Below are 15,243 nucleotides of genomic sequence, written 5' to 3' on the forward strand. Positions count from 1 at the left end.
ATACAGCTAGTAAAATTGTAGTCAAATGGAGCTAGTAAAATATGCCCTAATTATGTAGTTTAGGCATGAAAGTCCAGGATTTCCAGCAAAGGGGGAAGAAACACCTGAAATTGCTGAGACTATAATTAAAATCGATCAACTTACCTTTACAGGACAGAGTTGCTGGAACAGACTAGTGTTTCCAGATTCAAAACCAAGTCTAGAATGCCACACTTGAAGGGTTTCCACCATATACTATAAAGAAACACAATATTTAAAACAAAAAAAACCCTCACCTTGAATATTCACCTTAAGTTATATCAGTCCTCTAAGGGTGTCCATTTTTGTTATTTTAGACTGTTTATCACATTAGAGGCCACCACCCTGTTCAGCTAGCCGTTACATACAGCTTATCCTTCTACAGATTTTATGTCAATAAGCCATTGTCCTAACATGCAGTAATGTTGCTTATAAAGACAGAAAGCATTGCAATCACATATACAATATTTAGCTTCTCAATTACTAACACGGTATCTCTTTACTAGAAGCTCTCTGCCTAGGAGCAGCCAGGCTGAAATAACCTCCTGCTAATTTTGCTTTAATGGGACCTTTAGTTTAGTTGCTGATTCTTTGATATCCATTCCTGACCAAAGTACTTTGCTTACAGACCTCCAAACTTCTGTAATACTATGTTATATCAACTACATCAGTTACAGATTTTAATCATATCTAACCCCTATAATTTTTTTAGTTACCCAGATGAACAACAAAGAAAACAAGCTAGAGTTTGGTTTGGATAAGCAGTTTGATACTTCCTCAAAGGGAGCTGTGTATTACACTGAACTACTTTTCCAAAGCAAACCATTATATTGTCAAAAGTATTGTCCAAAGTACCACCTCCAAAATTAAATTAATGCCACCAAAAATCAAATTCCAAATAAGTAAACACTTTCAGCTTCTGAGAAGCAATCATCCAAATCAACTAACAAAGACTCACTCCAGTTTACAATGTCAAAGTAATGTTCACATTTCAGAGGGAAATTCAGTTCAGCAAGATTACAAAAAAAAACCAAAACCGGGAGATTCTCAGAATCTTTTCACAGGATGGAAGAACATAACCTACAGGATACAATCAACTGCAGTTACTGCCCTGGCAAGGAGCTGGTACCAACTAGAAAGGTCACAGCCATGCTGGCTGCTCAGACTATGTCAGCATGTCACAGCACCCAGCCTTGGAATAAATCCTAAAAAAAAAAAATCCGACTGCATTTCTGTTCTTGGGAATTTCTTCTTTGATGTATAGATGATTAGACTGGGATGTAGTAATTCTACTAATTCAGTTATGGCATCACATCTCATGCTAAAAGCAGAACTAGAATGCTTCAAACTGCCAGATGTATAGCAGCCTCTAGTATTGGAGGTAAAGAATTCCAGTTTCCTCCTAACTTGTGACGTTGTCTTGCATGTATTTGATTAAACTAATTTTACCAGAATAATCAAAGGTATTCAAGATCTACTTACAAACGACCCTTTGAGGTAGAAAGTTGCTCTCTGAGGTTTCACATCAAATTGAGGCAGTGGAGGCCTGATACACTGAGAGTGATTATGAGTCTGAAGAAAAAAAGTAAATGTAACAGAAGGAACATACATACGTTACTGGAATGCATCACATGGCAATGTTCATGAAAAACATACAGCATAAACTGAAAATAAAAAAGCAACATAGGATCACTTTGCAACTATTTATTTCACTTTTATCTACTAACTGCAATTATACTAGCTTAAAAAATTTATTTTGAATACTGTTCAATAAAGCATATGATTTAATTTCCTCCAAGAGTGTGTCAACAAATTAAAGGCAATTTGTGATCTAAAGATGACACATGCGTTGGTCTCCAGGAAGATCCAACTAGCTATTTAAAGTTTAGCTAGAAAAAAGGACCTCTAGTAATCTCACTAACAAATCTACAAGCATCACAGAACATATTCACAGGTGTTAAACTACATACACCAAGTCAGGTTCTTCATAACAAAACATTTCCTTTATCTTTCCTAGTTCACTGGAAATGTAGATGCACATACCATAGTTTCAATGATGATGGTAAGGTTTCCTAGGCCATCTGTTAAAGCTACAAAACTGCCACCTCCTTCTAAGTGCCCATCCACTTGTAAGTATGACCAGCCTGGCTGAGTAAACTGCGTTGTGTGTGCTGAGACAAAACAGAAAAAAAAAGAGGAAAAAAAAATATCAGAAGAAAATAACTGTCCTCATGAAAAATACCACCATTTTTAGTCTGAATTAAATTTCTCTCTCATGCATGTTTACACAACAAAACCTTGATTTTGGGAACAAAGTAATGGAACTTCCAAAATAAATTCTACCTATACAAGAAGAAAGATTACAGAATTATACTATGGCACAATTAAGAACATCAGCTCTGTGGCAGACAAAACAGTTAAAATTATAACGATTATTTAGACAGGAAGAAAAAGCTGTTATGCTACTATGTAAGTCAATCATTACATGCAATATGAACACTCATCACAGTTTAGATTTTCCCAGACCTTTTTTTTTTTCTTTTTTTCTTAAATGAACAGTTGAGCCAGAGTAAGTATATATGGGTATCTCCACGAGGAATAACAAAACAAGTAGGGTTTTCAGCATATGAAAGAGTATGAAAGAAGAAAAAGAAATGGATCATGAAAGCCCTGAGCAACGTGGAAGCAGGACCAACTGCTCAGTTATTCAGAATGGTTCATATGACAGTATGGCCTTCAGGGATTTTTAATGCTTTTACACGTACAGCTAACTAGCAGAAGAATAAAAACGAAGGCATTTGCCTTGTTCCTCCTCCATGACATTGCATATGCTACCTGCTCTACTGCACTGTGGCAAAGTCAGTAAAATATTACAGAAGGACTACAGAGCGGCCAGTGAAACCACATGTCCATAGACACTATGTAAGCATGCTCCACTTTCCCCAAGCGCAAAGAAATTCTGACTTACATAGGCCAAGCAACTCAAGCAGGACAAGAATACAGAGGTTCTTTGTCCCATTTTCTCAAATTGAGAGGCATCAAATGTCTACTTAAGGATTTAAAAAAAGAAGAGGGAAAGGAACAAGGAAAGCACACTAACCTTCACGAGTACCGCATGTCAAAATATTTTAATAGTAACAACTATAAAAGACAGTAGCTTATTCATTTCTGCTGTATCTAATGACCAAGTATTAAGATTTCGCTTGCTACTAGATCTTTCCAATTTCTATTACAAGGAGCATTTTTCCCCCTCTTTCTTTAAAGCATTCACAAAATTTTCCACAAATCTACTTGAATAAAACCACTAAATAAAGGACTCAGAAAATACAGTTACGCCCTGTGCTTGATCACCAAACTTTCTTTTAACTGCAAACTTTTTACCTGTAATCCAAATAGGAGCTTCTACTTTGTAGTGGCCACTCCATGGCTCTTGCGCTGTCATTAATCCACATCGACCAAAGGGCAACTCTTCATAATAACTAGCCACCAAGTTCCATGCGATAGTTCTGGAAGAAAAACAGGTCTATTTGTTCCATTCATATGGGTGGGATTAGATTAATTTAGTACAAGAATTTATTCCTCTTTTTTTTCTTTCAGCGTACAATGAAAGGAAGTTTAAGGAAAAAAAATATCTTCCCCACTAAAGGAAAAAAAACACGGGAGAGGAAAATAAAACAAATTAACCTCCAATGTTGAGAGAACTCTTAAGAAACTGATGAGATATTCTCCAGCTATATCACCATAAAAAGTCACACGTGAAAGGAAATGTGTTCTGAGGGCAATCACCTCATTTGATGGAGTTTTTTCCCTGTATTGAAGGGGAAAAAATTAAGTTATCAAGATTTACAGCTTTCTGATGGGATGCTGTTTGAGAGGCGGTTTGGTTGGTTGGTTGGTTGGTATGGGCGGTAGGTTTATTTGGGGAAAGGGTTTGGGGAAGCAGTTATGCACCACTAAAAAAAAAATATATCCTTCCTTTATCCTTGTAAATAACAAACAGAAAACCACCCATCCTCCAGGAGTTACTGTTATTTCAAGAAGTTGTCAGGATACTGACAAGGTTCATTACTTCAGAACTTTTGATTTGGTCCTCAATGAAAATGTTTCACTAGGACTTTAAACTTAAGACCTGTGTGCCATAAGTATGCAAATACAACTTAATAAGGCAGTTATGTAGAAAGCAAAAGCTGGCAGGCTGTTCCGCTATTGCATATAAATGAGAAAAAGGCCTCATTCCAAAGCCATTGCCATAGATCTATCACACTATACATGCATTTCAGAAAAGATAAAGAAATCCTACAAAAAAGGTGCTCAAAAAAATAAACAGCTCTTGGGTTATAAACTCAGCTTGCTCACATTAAACTTGTTCTGCAGACGTTCAAACTTAGAAAAGGAATGTAGGGAACTCACGTTCAAAGGAAACAAGCTTAGCAGAAAGGTATCCTGCCTTTCATCAGGAAGACTCTGTTCTCAATATAAAAGCCAAGGTAACTTCAATATTGAATACATGGACTTGAAAGTATTTGACAAGAATTTCTAAATATGATACATAGGTCTGTCTGTCAGGTTGTTAAACAAATGGGGCATATATAATTACAAAGGGCTTGTAAAAAAGAAAAATGATGGGAAAAGAAAGACCCTGAAGTAAGATATTAAAGCATATGAGGATCAAGAGGCAACCAGAATGGCCAAGTATCCGTGTAGGAAATATTAATCTGCCAAAAAATTTCAGCTTGCAGAGATGGAGACAGAAAATGTATAAAACAGCTTTCTTCCAGATCTCAGTTTGGAAAGAACATCTACAATAGACACTAAACATATCAAAAGACCACAATATGTTTTAGAGATAGTGACTCTAACTCTGAGAAAGAAGTTGTATGGAAAAACTAGATAATTACATACATACCTACTACTGAAGACTAACCACCTGATAAAGACCTTAAGAAAAATACAGATAAATCAGCTTTATTGTTATTTTCCTCCAATGTTTTTCACGTTGTTAGTTCTTCTTAAGAACATACCCTTTTTAACAAATATCAGAGTCTCAAAGGCATCTGAATTCAGCTGCATAAGCCACTGGATACTGTGGAACAGTAATTCAAGAATACACTAAAACTTGTGGGACTTCTACCCCAGAAAAAACTAAGGACAATAGACTTCATAACCTATTATATTTGAATTCAGAGTGAGAGTGGTTTCAGTTTATTTACTACCTTACCATAGCAGATGGATGTGTCGTATAGTACATATGTAAGAACTGTTTTAAAGAAGCTGTGAAAGCAAGCAACACAACACTTACGAGGTCATGTTTCCATTCACGTAGTTTTGGTTCAGGATCCGAGCCCAGCAGCCTGCACCTCCTTCATCATTGAAAGTACTGTAATCTTCTGAAGACCACAGTTTCTTCTTAGTTAATATGGCATTTGGCACTGTTTTTGTTCCAGGATAGTGAGCCCTACACAATATTATGAAAAGAAAGAGCACTTACCATAGAACGAAAAATCAAAGCCTGAAAAGTACATACAGCAGAAAATATTCACCTCCCCCAAATTGAAAATGAAAAACAAGCTTTCTTTTGAATAGTACTAATAGAAGAAAATGGGAAGACAGAGCACTATAAATCCTGTAGCTTATTGTATTTGCATCAGTAGAAGATTATTTCTTCTGTTACATGCCAAGCATATAAGCAAACCTAGCTTTAAATACAGCATGGAATTCTGCAGCTTGCTAAAGCAAAACTTCATCCTGAAACTGAGCTTAAAGATTTTCATAAATGTGCGAAATAAATGTACTATCTTAAAAAAACCAAACTTAAATAATTATAAAATCAACAGTAATATACAGTACTAGAAATTATTCTAAGAACTTAACTGCATGACTGTCTTGGGACCTAAACATGAACCTGGCTAATTCTGCACACCTTTTTAATAAACTCAGATTTCAAAAAGGCACGCTAGCTGGACTATAAAAGTTACAGAGGTGTAAAATGAAAATAGTTGAAACATACAATGAAAGCTAATTTTCTTTCCAAGATCTTCCTCAATATGATGATATGCTTTCTCCCAAATAAAGACAACTGATTACACTCAATCACAACACTGATTCACTGTACCAGATTAGTCTAACTGAAAACAAAACTTTTCAAATCAAGAGTAGAAAACAGGGCCATGATTTTCCCCTCACTTAGCACACTCATTGAACAAACCAAATACATAGACTATAAAGAAACGGCCAGCACTGGGCAGGAAGACATCAATATTTCCTTTACTATCAGCCTGAAACTTGACCAGCTGATACATTTGTGACAAGGATACAAGAAATACCGTTTTTTCTAGGCTGACTGTTGGGGTGGGGGTTTTTTTCTCATTATTTTCCCCATACTGGACAACGGGTCATGTGCTGTAGTCATTCATACATAGCTTCACTACTGATAATGTAACAGAGAGCAGAGATTTTAGCTGCATTCTTCTCTACCACACAGGTTACTGTGTATTTCCCCTCTGGCTTGGAAACACCAATACCAAGCAGAGGTTTTTGTAACAGCATAAAGCATGTAGCTTGCAAAGAAGGAATAATTTGTCTTTCTACACTCCATATCCTGAAGAGCTCTTTCTTAAGTATTAGGAGTCAACATTCCTGCCAAATACAAACCGCACTTTACAACAAGGGGGGTTGGGGGGTGGGCAGGGGGGAAGCAGGGAGATGTTATAGAAAGCTTTACGTTAAGATTACACAGTAATAAGATCTAAAGAGCTCTGATTTCCTGCACCAAGACAGAGGGCTGCCTTTATCAGCATTAGAGGAAAGAGAAATAATTCAGTGCAAAGACACTAAAGCGGTAGAAATAAATTGTAAAAATTTATATTGGAAAATAGGGATGACAAACAGGATTAAAGTTACAGGGAGAACAATCGGGTTCTAAAGGAAGAGTATCTTTACCAGCAGCTTTGCTCCACTTAAAGCCCACACACTTAATTCTCATTTTTTCCCACTAATAAGCAATCAGGTAAAGCAGTCTCACTGCCAGTTGAGAAATGAATCATTTTGCTCTTTGATGCAATTTCAATTACTGTTACTGAACACAATTTACACTGCCTTTGCTTTTCACTTACATTGCTGTTAACCAAGGGGTTCTGCTTTACTTTCTTAGTGCAATTACCCTCAGGAAGTAATTGGTCCACTCAAGGACCACTACCATTTGGAGAGACTCAAGTATCCTGGTCAAAATTTCAGGAAAAAACAGACTCCTAAACACCTTTCCTTCTTGCATAAACTCTACTCCAGTTTTCAGGCAGCATCATTCTTAGAGAATTCAGCAGAAGCAGTGGGATTTTGGATTCTCTGCTCATAAAGCAGACACTGGCACACTATAACAGAAGACCATTGCAAAGAGAGAGGAAAGTGATGTATATCGCAAAAAGGGGAAAAGGAATGGATCTTGGTGGAAAAAAGGTAATGAAAGGAATAGTGGGAACAGAATTACAATAGAAGTGACACATAATTTTAAACCTCTTATCACTGCAAGGGAATTTGCCAACACCTATTTACTATCACTGCTGTAGTGATAGTAATTCTGCAAATCACTGTCATTTACTGAAAAAGCATTTTCATTGTTCCCTCTTCCTTTCAATCTCTCTGGAACCAGCAGATGCTTGATTCATCATCAGGGCCTCTATCTGTTAAGAGTGGTAAGAAAGTATTTTTGCAACATTAACTATCACAAGATTACGTGTGCTTTACACAGTAGATGATAAAGCAATATAACTTCAATGGGGAAAAAAAATTCATAGTTGCCTGTGTAGGGCAACTGAACTAAATCAGATGTTAAGAAAGTGGCATTAAATTAGAAAAGCTTTTCTACTTATGGATTGCAAATGCTGTTTCACACAGTTGCCCACAGTGACTTCAAGTCACTTAACTAACTGTGTTATTTTTTGTTTTCCATATAGCAATGGCCCAAAGGGGTAGAAGGGGAAAATCAGGATAGAAATAGCAAGGTTTTCCACAACTTCTCTCTCATGCATCAGTACAAGGCAGCAGCAACTAAATAAATCTTTAAAAAAGATCATCCTGTACTATACCATCACTCCAACGAAGCTTTGCAGGAAAGCACTACTTGTGAAACTCTCAAAATATAGTTCTCAAAAATACCTCTAGAAAACAGAAATCACCAGCTAAACAACCCTGTCTTTCCTACTACTCATTCTGTATTGGCACACAGGCCCGAGAGGGACTTGGGACAGTTTAAATTCCCACTAGTACAGGCATCACATCATGATTCCATCATGTGGTAATGTCACAACTTCATCTTGGTTTTCTTCGGTTGTTAACTTGGGCATAATTAGGTCTAAAAAAATTCTTTGAAAGTCTTGGTTTTCTGCAACACTTTCAGCCAGCCAGATGTGCATTTAGAATAGATCTGATTAAGATGCTTCTAACCAAGAAGACTGGGCTGCCACCTAATGGCATACTAAATTTATATTAGGTGAAAATTGAAGTTGTTACACTTAATCCCACTGACTCTTTCTAAAGACTTGCTGTTTTCTTTCAATTAACAGCAGGGGGGGCACGGAGGATAAGGATTTTCAACACAGAAAAGCTTGGTCTCTAACCCTACAGCATGCAAAAATCTAACTGGTTTAACTGTGTTACAAACAAGTAGCACATCTAAAGTATCCCTATGAGTGGCCATGGAATTTGCAAGCCCATCCCTGAAAAACATTGTTTTCAAGAGCTACAATATAATTTAAATGTGTTCAAAGTAAGAGTAATACTTGTTTATAATTAATCATATTTAATTTCACTACTAAAATTGATGCAATAGTAATAGCTCTGAAAAGTTTGTTTGGAAATACACATTATAAAGAAAGATCTTTGGTGACCTGGGTCATTCCTACGCGGGTGAGCTTCCATTAATAGTTTTACAGTGCATCTTCAGGGTTCCCTCTAATTTCTAGCCATTACAATATCTTTCAGATGAAGCCTGGATGCATATAGTGCAAAATAAAACAAAAGCAGCAGCTTTAACTTATCTGCCATCTAGCTCCTCTGATGAGAAATGTCACAGATCAAAAAGTACATTACCAAGTCCAAAATTGATTTAATGTACATTTATGTAAAAGTATGGCTATCTGAAATACTTTTTATGGTTTCAAATAAAAAAGAAAGCCAACAATTCTTTTTTTAAAATACCATGATGAGATGTGCACCACCAAACGTCCAGTAGCCAACTGATTATTCATTACACAAGAGAGTATTTCATCTCCCTATTAAAATTGAATCAGATTAGGGACATAAAACTTACACTTGCAAAAAGTTAAGCAACTACAGCTTACTGAGATTGTGTAAAAACAGCTGAACTTCAGGACTCTGGGTGCATATTTGTAGCTGCCAAAAAACAGAAAGGAAGCAAAGTCCCTGGTCCCTGCGTTGGGATGATGGTAATCACAGTGGATTTGTGTCTGGTCAGTGAGTTCCCAGTTGTGTTCACTTGTTGATCCACACATGATCCAAGGCTCCACTTGCAAAAAACTGTCAGGATACTTTTTGTTGTTCAGAACAGGAGGAGGAATTGATTGGGGGGGGGGGGGGGGTGGGGTGGGGGTGGGGGGGTGGGGTGGAGAACTAACTGCCTATCCGTATGTGGAGGGAAAGCTTTCATTTCTACATCTCCTGTGTGGGTCAGATCTATAAAAATGAATGAACAAGACTCAAGTTGAAGCGAGGAACACCCACATTTGAAGCACGTGATTGGGTCAGGCAAGTTTATGGAACCTAATAATTAAAATGTAGAGCTACTATAAAAAGAAAGGTAATGAGCAAGTCATTACACATTACACATACACACAATTCCATTCAGCAAAGTCAGTAATCAATCTCAAATTTAGTTTACTGCTTTTGCAAAATATCAGCATCATATGATGAAACCCAGAACTAGAAACACAAGTCAGCTGGCTGCATGCTTTCCAAACACAACCTTCTCATCAAAACAAAATGGGAACTAACAATCAATACATTATTTTAACTAAAAAAAGAACCACAGCCCAAATTCATTACTGGATCACACCCATTTCTGTAAGAGACTAGCAGAAGTTAGTAATACAAGGCTGTATACAAAGCTGTAAAGGTAAAGCACTTTTTGCATACCAACTACTGAACCAAAACAACCCTCAGAATAAACAGGGTTGCACCAAAAAACCTTCAATCCACCCAAAGTGCAACCACAGCCAACAGGAATCTTCTCCATTATAATTGAATCATGACTATTCTATCAAGGGTTCAAGCTGTCACCTGTGTGATTTGATGGTGTTAGTAAAAAAAAAAATATTATAGTATCAATCCTTTCATTGCAAGTCAGAGTACAGAGGTAAAGTTTTGGCTGTGTTATAGACAAGCAAGATGAAGTCAAACTATGAACAGACTACCAAGAAAGAAAAACAGAGAGAACCCCCTACCCAATCACATCGACCACTCCGTGGAGCTCAGAGTCAAGCAGCAAGACAAAGGAAATGGGCTCCCACAGTCTATCGCTGGCTATGATCCTCACCTGCTGCAGACCATGCTTATCCAATGTGTATCTCAACAGCTTTGGGAGGAAAAAAAAGAGCAAAGAAGAGAGAGAAGGGACAAATAAAAAAATGTTTTCCAGATTGTCTAAAATTTATATTGGGAAAGGCAGCATCTTCTTCAGCACTATTTGAGCATATTTCAAAAACAAATCATGTTCCAATTCTTGTTTTTACAACTGTTACACCAAAAAAACCAGAATAGATCGTGAAGAACAAAAGTGCCTTCAAAGGAGGACACCTTCTTCCTCTATCATGCCAAACCTCAAAATACATCACAAAAGGAAAAATTAAAAATGTCTGGTTCTGATTTCCTTACTTAAAACTGCAGATAAAGTTAAAGGCAAAGTATATCACATTTCATGCAAGATACTCTATTTACAGATCAGCCACTTAAATGTTACAGTGTTCAAGGTTACGGCTACAAGGATCACATCCAAGGTAAGGACAACTGAACTATAACTTAGAAACCTTGTGAAAGTACAGTAAACATTTAATTAAGGAGTTGATTCCCCTTATTCTCTCTGATAATCAACTATTTCAGTTTAACAGTGAAGCAAACCAAATGAGATCAGCTCTTTCCAAACACTGCCAACACAAGAAGCAAGAAAAAAAACTCAGACACATACACACCTTATTATTCAACTGCACTTTATTTCAAATTTTAAAACTGCAACCACTGTACTTTTCCCTAGGGACATTTTAAGGCCTTGAAAGTCAATGCAACAAACTTAAAGTGTCACGTAAGACTGAGTCTAATGATGTATTTTCTTGAAGTCCACAGGTCCCCTAAACAGTGTTTGCTGTACTTGCAAATTCAGATAACATCAAGTGCCTAACTATCTTTAAATCATTCTGTCTATTTCTACCATACATAATCTTCCCTAACAGGGAACACGCTCTGCAGGAAACAGTGCTGCAAGATATCTTATTTACACATACACAGGTCAGTATCTGAACTTGCTTATGTGCAGTTTGACAGTAGCCTGAAACATCAAAATTTTTTGCCTTCAAGTCCTAAGAAATTTGTCTGAACACTATGTTAGTATTACTGCTGCACTGTATTTTCCTGTTACATCTTCCATTAGAATAAGACAGCATTTGATATGCAGACTTAGCATACATACAAAGGCTAAAGCATTTAGCTGTTAGGGGAAGTTCCTGATGATTACAGAGAAGCAGTTTTAATGACAGTCTTCAAGAATGATGATCTAAGAAACTACAGGCCCATCAATCTAGCCTCAGTCCCCAGGGAGGTTACAGAGCAACTCTTCCCGGCAGTCATTTCCAAGCACAAGAAGGATAGGAGGATGCTTGGGAATGGCAGCATGGATTTACCAAGGGCCAGTCATGCCTGACAAACACAACTGCTTTCTACGGCAAGATGACTACTTGTGCAGGCAAGGTGAAATCAGTAGATATATCTTGATTTTAGTAAAGTCTCCCACCAAGGTGGACAGAAAAGTCCAAGCAGGGTGCAAGACTGCAAGCGATGTCCCCATAAGATGGTATCAGGTCCAGTACTCAGGAAGTTCACATTTTGCTTTGCTTGCACACACAGCTTTTGTTTTCCCTGTTAAGCTGTCTTTACCTCAACTTGTGAGTTTTTTCACTTTTACCCTTCTGACTCTCCCCCTCCCACCCCACAGAGGGGAGTGAACAAGTGGCTGTGCAGCCTCCTGTTAAGATGGTCCTCTATCTTTCAAGTCTCAAGCCAGACAATCAAGCTAGATGACAGCAAAAGTACAAGGGAGAAAACAGACATAGAAACCTTAAATCTACCTTATATATGCTTCAAATTGCAAACGGTATTTTAGGCAGGGACAAAGCATCATGGGGAGCCATGGTATCAAGGTAAAATTTACCTGATGTGAGAAAGGAAAGAAAGGAAAATTAAAGGAAACACAATGAAAAGTCAGTTACTTTTTGTGGCTGGATGCCAAAGTAATCACCTCAATTGTCTTGATAATTTCTAAATAAAACAATGTAAATTTCATTCCAGGTTCCAATTCCAAAATAGAAGAACTAAGAAAAAGCCACAGAGAGGGTTATACTTGAAAAAAGATTATAGAATAATGTACAGGAAAGGGTTTCTGAGAATAGAATTTAAGACTGTTTAGGAAAAGATATCTGTCTAGCAGATTTTGCAAACAACTAGACACTGTTATCTAAGAGACATATGGATACAGTGTACTTTCAGCAGCTTTCTGAACCTGAGCATTTGAAGGACAGATACCTAAATGCTATTACTTTCTTCTAGGTCAGCAAGAATTCTCATAGTTGGTGCCTTAAAGTCAGCATTGGCTGAGAAACACGGTGTTCTCATTTTGTACTAATCTTAATTTCTGATAGATAACAACACTACTGAACAGAAAATATTCTCATAACTCTTCATTTTTTTTGTGATCAGCAGGAGTGGGGAAATTGGGGAAAAATCTGTATGACATTCAGGAAAAACCTCTGATAAAAAGAACTTTCATCTTAAAGAACAAAGAAAACACGTTTATGATCCTGAAGGCTACAAACAAAAAAAGGTACTCCTAACCTTGATTCTGTCAAGCTCTTCAACAAGTAAGAACCATACATACTCAGTGCACTCATTCTGCAAGTTCCATTGGCATGGAAATCATAATTAAAACATTTCTTAATGCACTATAACTTGCTGAGGTGCAAGTCTTGCCTAATCTAAGTTCTAAGTTTTTAAACCAAATGAGTTAGCCAATGCTGGCATTGTAGTTGGTATTACTCAGGCAGTCACTTCCAGGCGATCAGTGTTTACAAGCTCACCACATATGAAAGCAGTTTCTTTATAAAATCCCTGCTTAACTGACTTGCTATAACCTTTGGACCATGCATTAGTTCAAACAATTATGAGCATACCACACCCCCTTACATATAAATGAGGATAAATGATACACTAGTGACTACAAGTATGTTCTTACCACAGTAGCATTAACAACAGAGGTAAAAAAGTTAACAAATATAGCACAAGTGAACAATTTATACATGTATAGGCCATTTCCAGTGGGAACATGCTTTAAGTTTTAAAAACCTATTTATAGTTTTGAGAAATCAGAGACTAACAAGAAAGCAAGAGCAGCATAGTTAAGTATCAAGCCACTTGACAGAAGCAAGGTAGTAAGAAAAGTGTGAACAGTGGGCGTTCCTAGCTGCTAAAATTGATACACGTTGCATTAGTTTCCAAACAAACCTTGGATGCATGTCTTTACTTCTATTTTACTGTCTGTGTGTGTTCTAATACTATCTGTTATCAGGCATAAGCAACAAACAAACTCCTAGCTTTAGGACATGACCAGAAAAATCTCAGGCAAAGGACATGTAACAGCGAATGCTGCAAGCATGGAAAGTCCCAGGGTGATAAGTTCCAGTGTGAAAGTTCAAGTTCACCTGAAATTAAAACTAACTGCAGACCAAAGAATTTAGTCCTAAGGTTTTTCTGACTGAAGATGCACATGCAGATTAGCTAGAAGTCTCCCATCATTACCACTGCCAAGATAAGAAGCCTAAGACATAGCTCCTGAACACTTGAAAGAAATGATGGAAGAGCAGTAAGGTTACCTAACATGTGTACTAAACTGAAAGAAGAGAGGAAGACAGGGAAGAGTGATCAGTCACCACTGTACATGATGATGAAAGAGCTGGGAATGGCTAGGAAGTATGAAATAAGAACATAAGACTTCTCAAAATGGAGATGAAGACTTACTTACAGAAATAAAGCAATAAGCAATATTTAAAACTCCTCCCTTCTCCCGCACTTACCCGACTACCTCAACAGCATCATTAAGATAGGGATCAACTATCATCTCCTTTGAAACGTTCCAATCTCCATCCGCAGCGATGATGCCAATGTTCCTTAGACCCAGTCTGTCCAAAGATTGTCGAAGTACCTTAGTAACAGATAACACCACTTAAAGTACAGCCTTCGTCAACTAGGCAACATGAAAATTTTAAGACTGAAAACATTTCAGAACTGTAGGGGGAATCATTGGAAGCATTTTTCTTCAGACCAAGATGGGTAAGAGAAGCTCTCACTTCTCAAAAGAAGAGCCATAACAACAACTAAGACAAAGTTAATGATAGGTATTTTTAATACTGAAGGTTTATCTATGACATTCGGATAGCCATTACACAAAAATGGGCTTCTCATCATTTGGATTACTTTTGACACCCCATGTCCCTATGCGTACTCCTCTCAAACACTCTCAACATACTGACTCCATCAAGCACATGCATGTAATACACTACATATGACTAATGGATTTATCATAGTCAGTCATGCTAAGTTGATCTAAAAAATGTTGACTGAATGGAAAGTGGAAGTGGACATACCTCCACAAGTGATCAGAACTGAAAGTTAACCTGATCCCTTAAAAAGTATATTGAGAAAACAGGGACTGAAGTTTTAAAATAGAGAAGACCTTGTAACCATGCAGTTCTCCACAAGAACAGAAATGCTTGCCAAACATCTGTAGGCAAAGAACACCTCCGCATTCTTTTCACAGGCTGTTTTACAGAACAAAAAAAGTCCTTGATGTTGTAGGTGTCTAATATTTAACTTTACACACTACTTGGCTCTCATATGTCTAATTTTTAAGAACATAATGCATAAAACTGGAATCGTCATATTTACAACAAAACT

General features: G+C 37.2%; 1 protein-coding gene across 3 annotated transcripts in view; it reads right to left on the reverse strand.

The window, feature by feature from the left end:
- Positions 1-15,243, reverse strand: part of GALC (galactosylceramidase) — a 37,016-nt gene that overhangs the window by 8,772 nt on the left and 13,001 nt on the right. For 2 of the 3 annotated variants that reach the window (XM_040601286.1, XM_040601288.1), the window contains exons 7-12: positions 10,473-10,603; positions 5,318-5,473; positions 3,400-3,524; positions 2,062-2,189; positions 1,501-1,590; positions 145-234 (exon numbers count right to left, since the gene is read on the reverse strand). In XM_040601286.1, the coding sequence (XP_040457220.1) occupies positions 145-234; positions 1,501-1,590; positions 2,062-2,189; positions 3,400-3,524; positions 5,318-5,473; positions 10,473-10,603 (720 nt within the window). Of the gene's footprint in view, positions 1-144; positions 235-1,500; positions 1,591-2,061; positions 2,190-3,399; positions 3,525-5,317; positions 5,474-10,472; positions 10,604-14,363; positions 14,492-15,243 lie in introns of all 3 variants that reach the window. The other variant, XM_040601287.1, reaches the window with a different exon arrangement.

This window comes from Falco naumanni, chromosome 7, assembly GCF_017639655.2.
Source record: "Falco naumanni isolate bFalNau1 chromosome 7, bFalNau1.pat, whole genome shotgun sequence".
NCBI lineage: Eukaryota > Metazoa > Chordata > Aves > Falconiformes > Falconidae > Falco > Falco naumanni.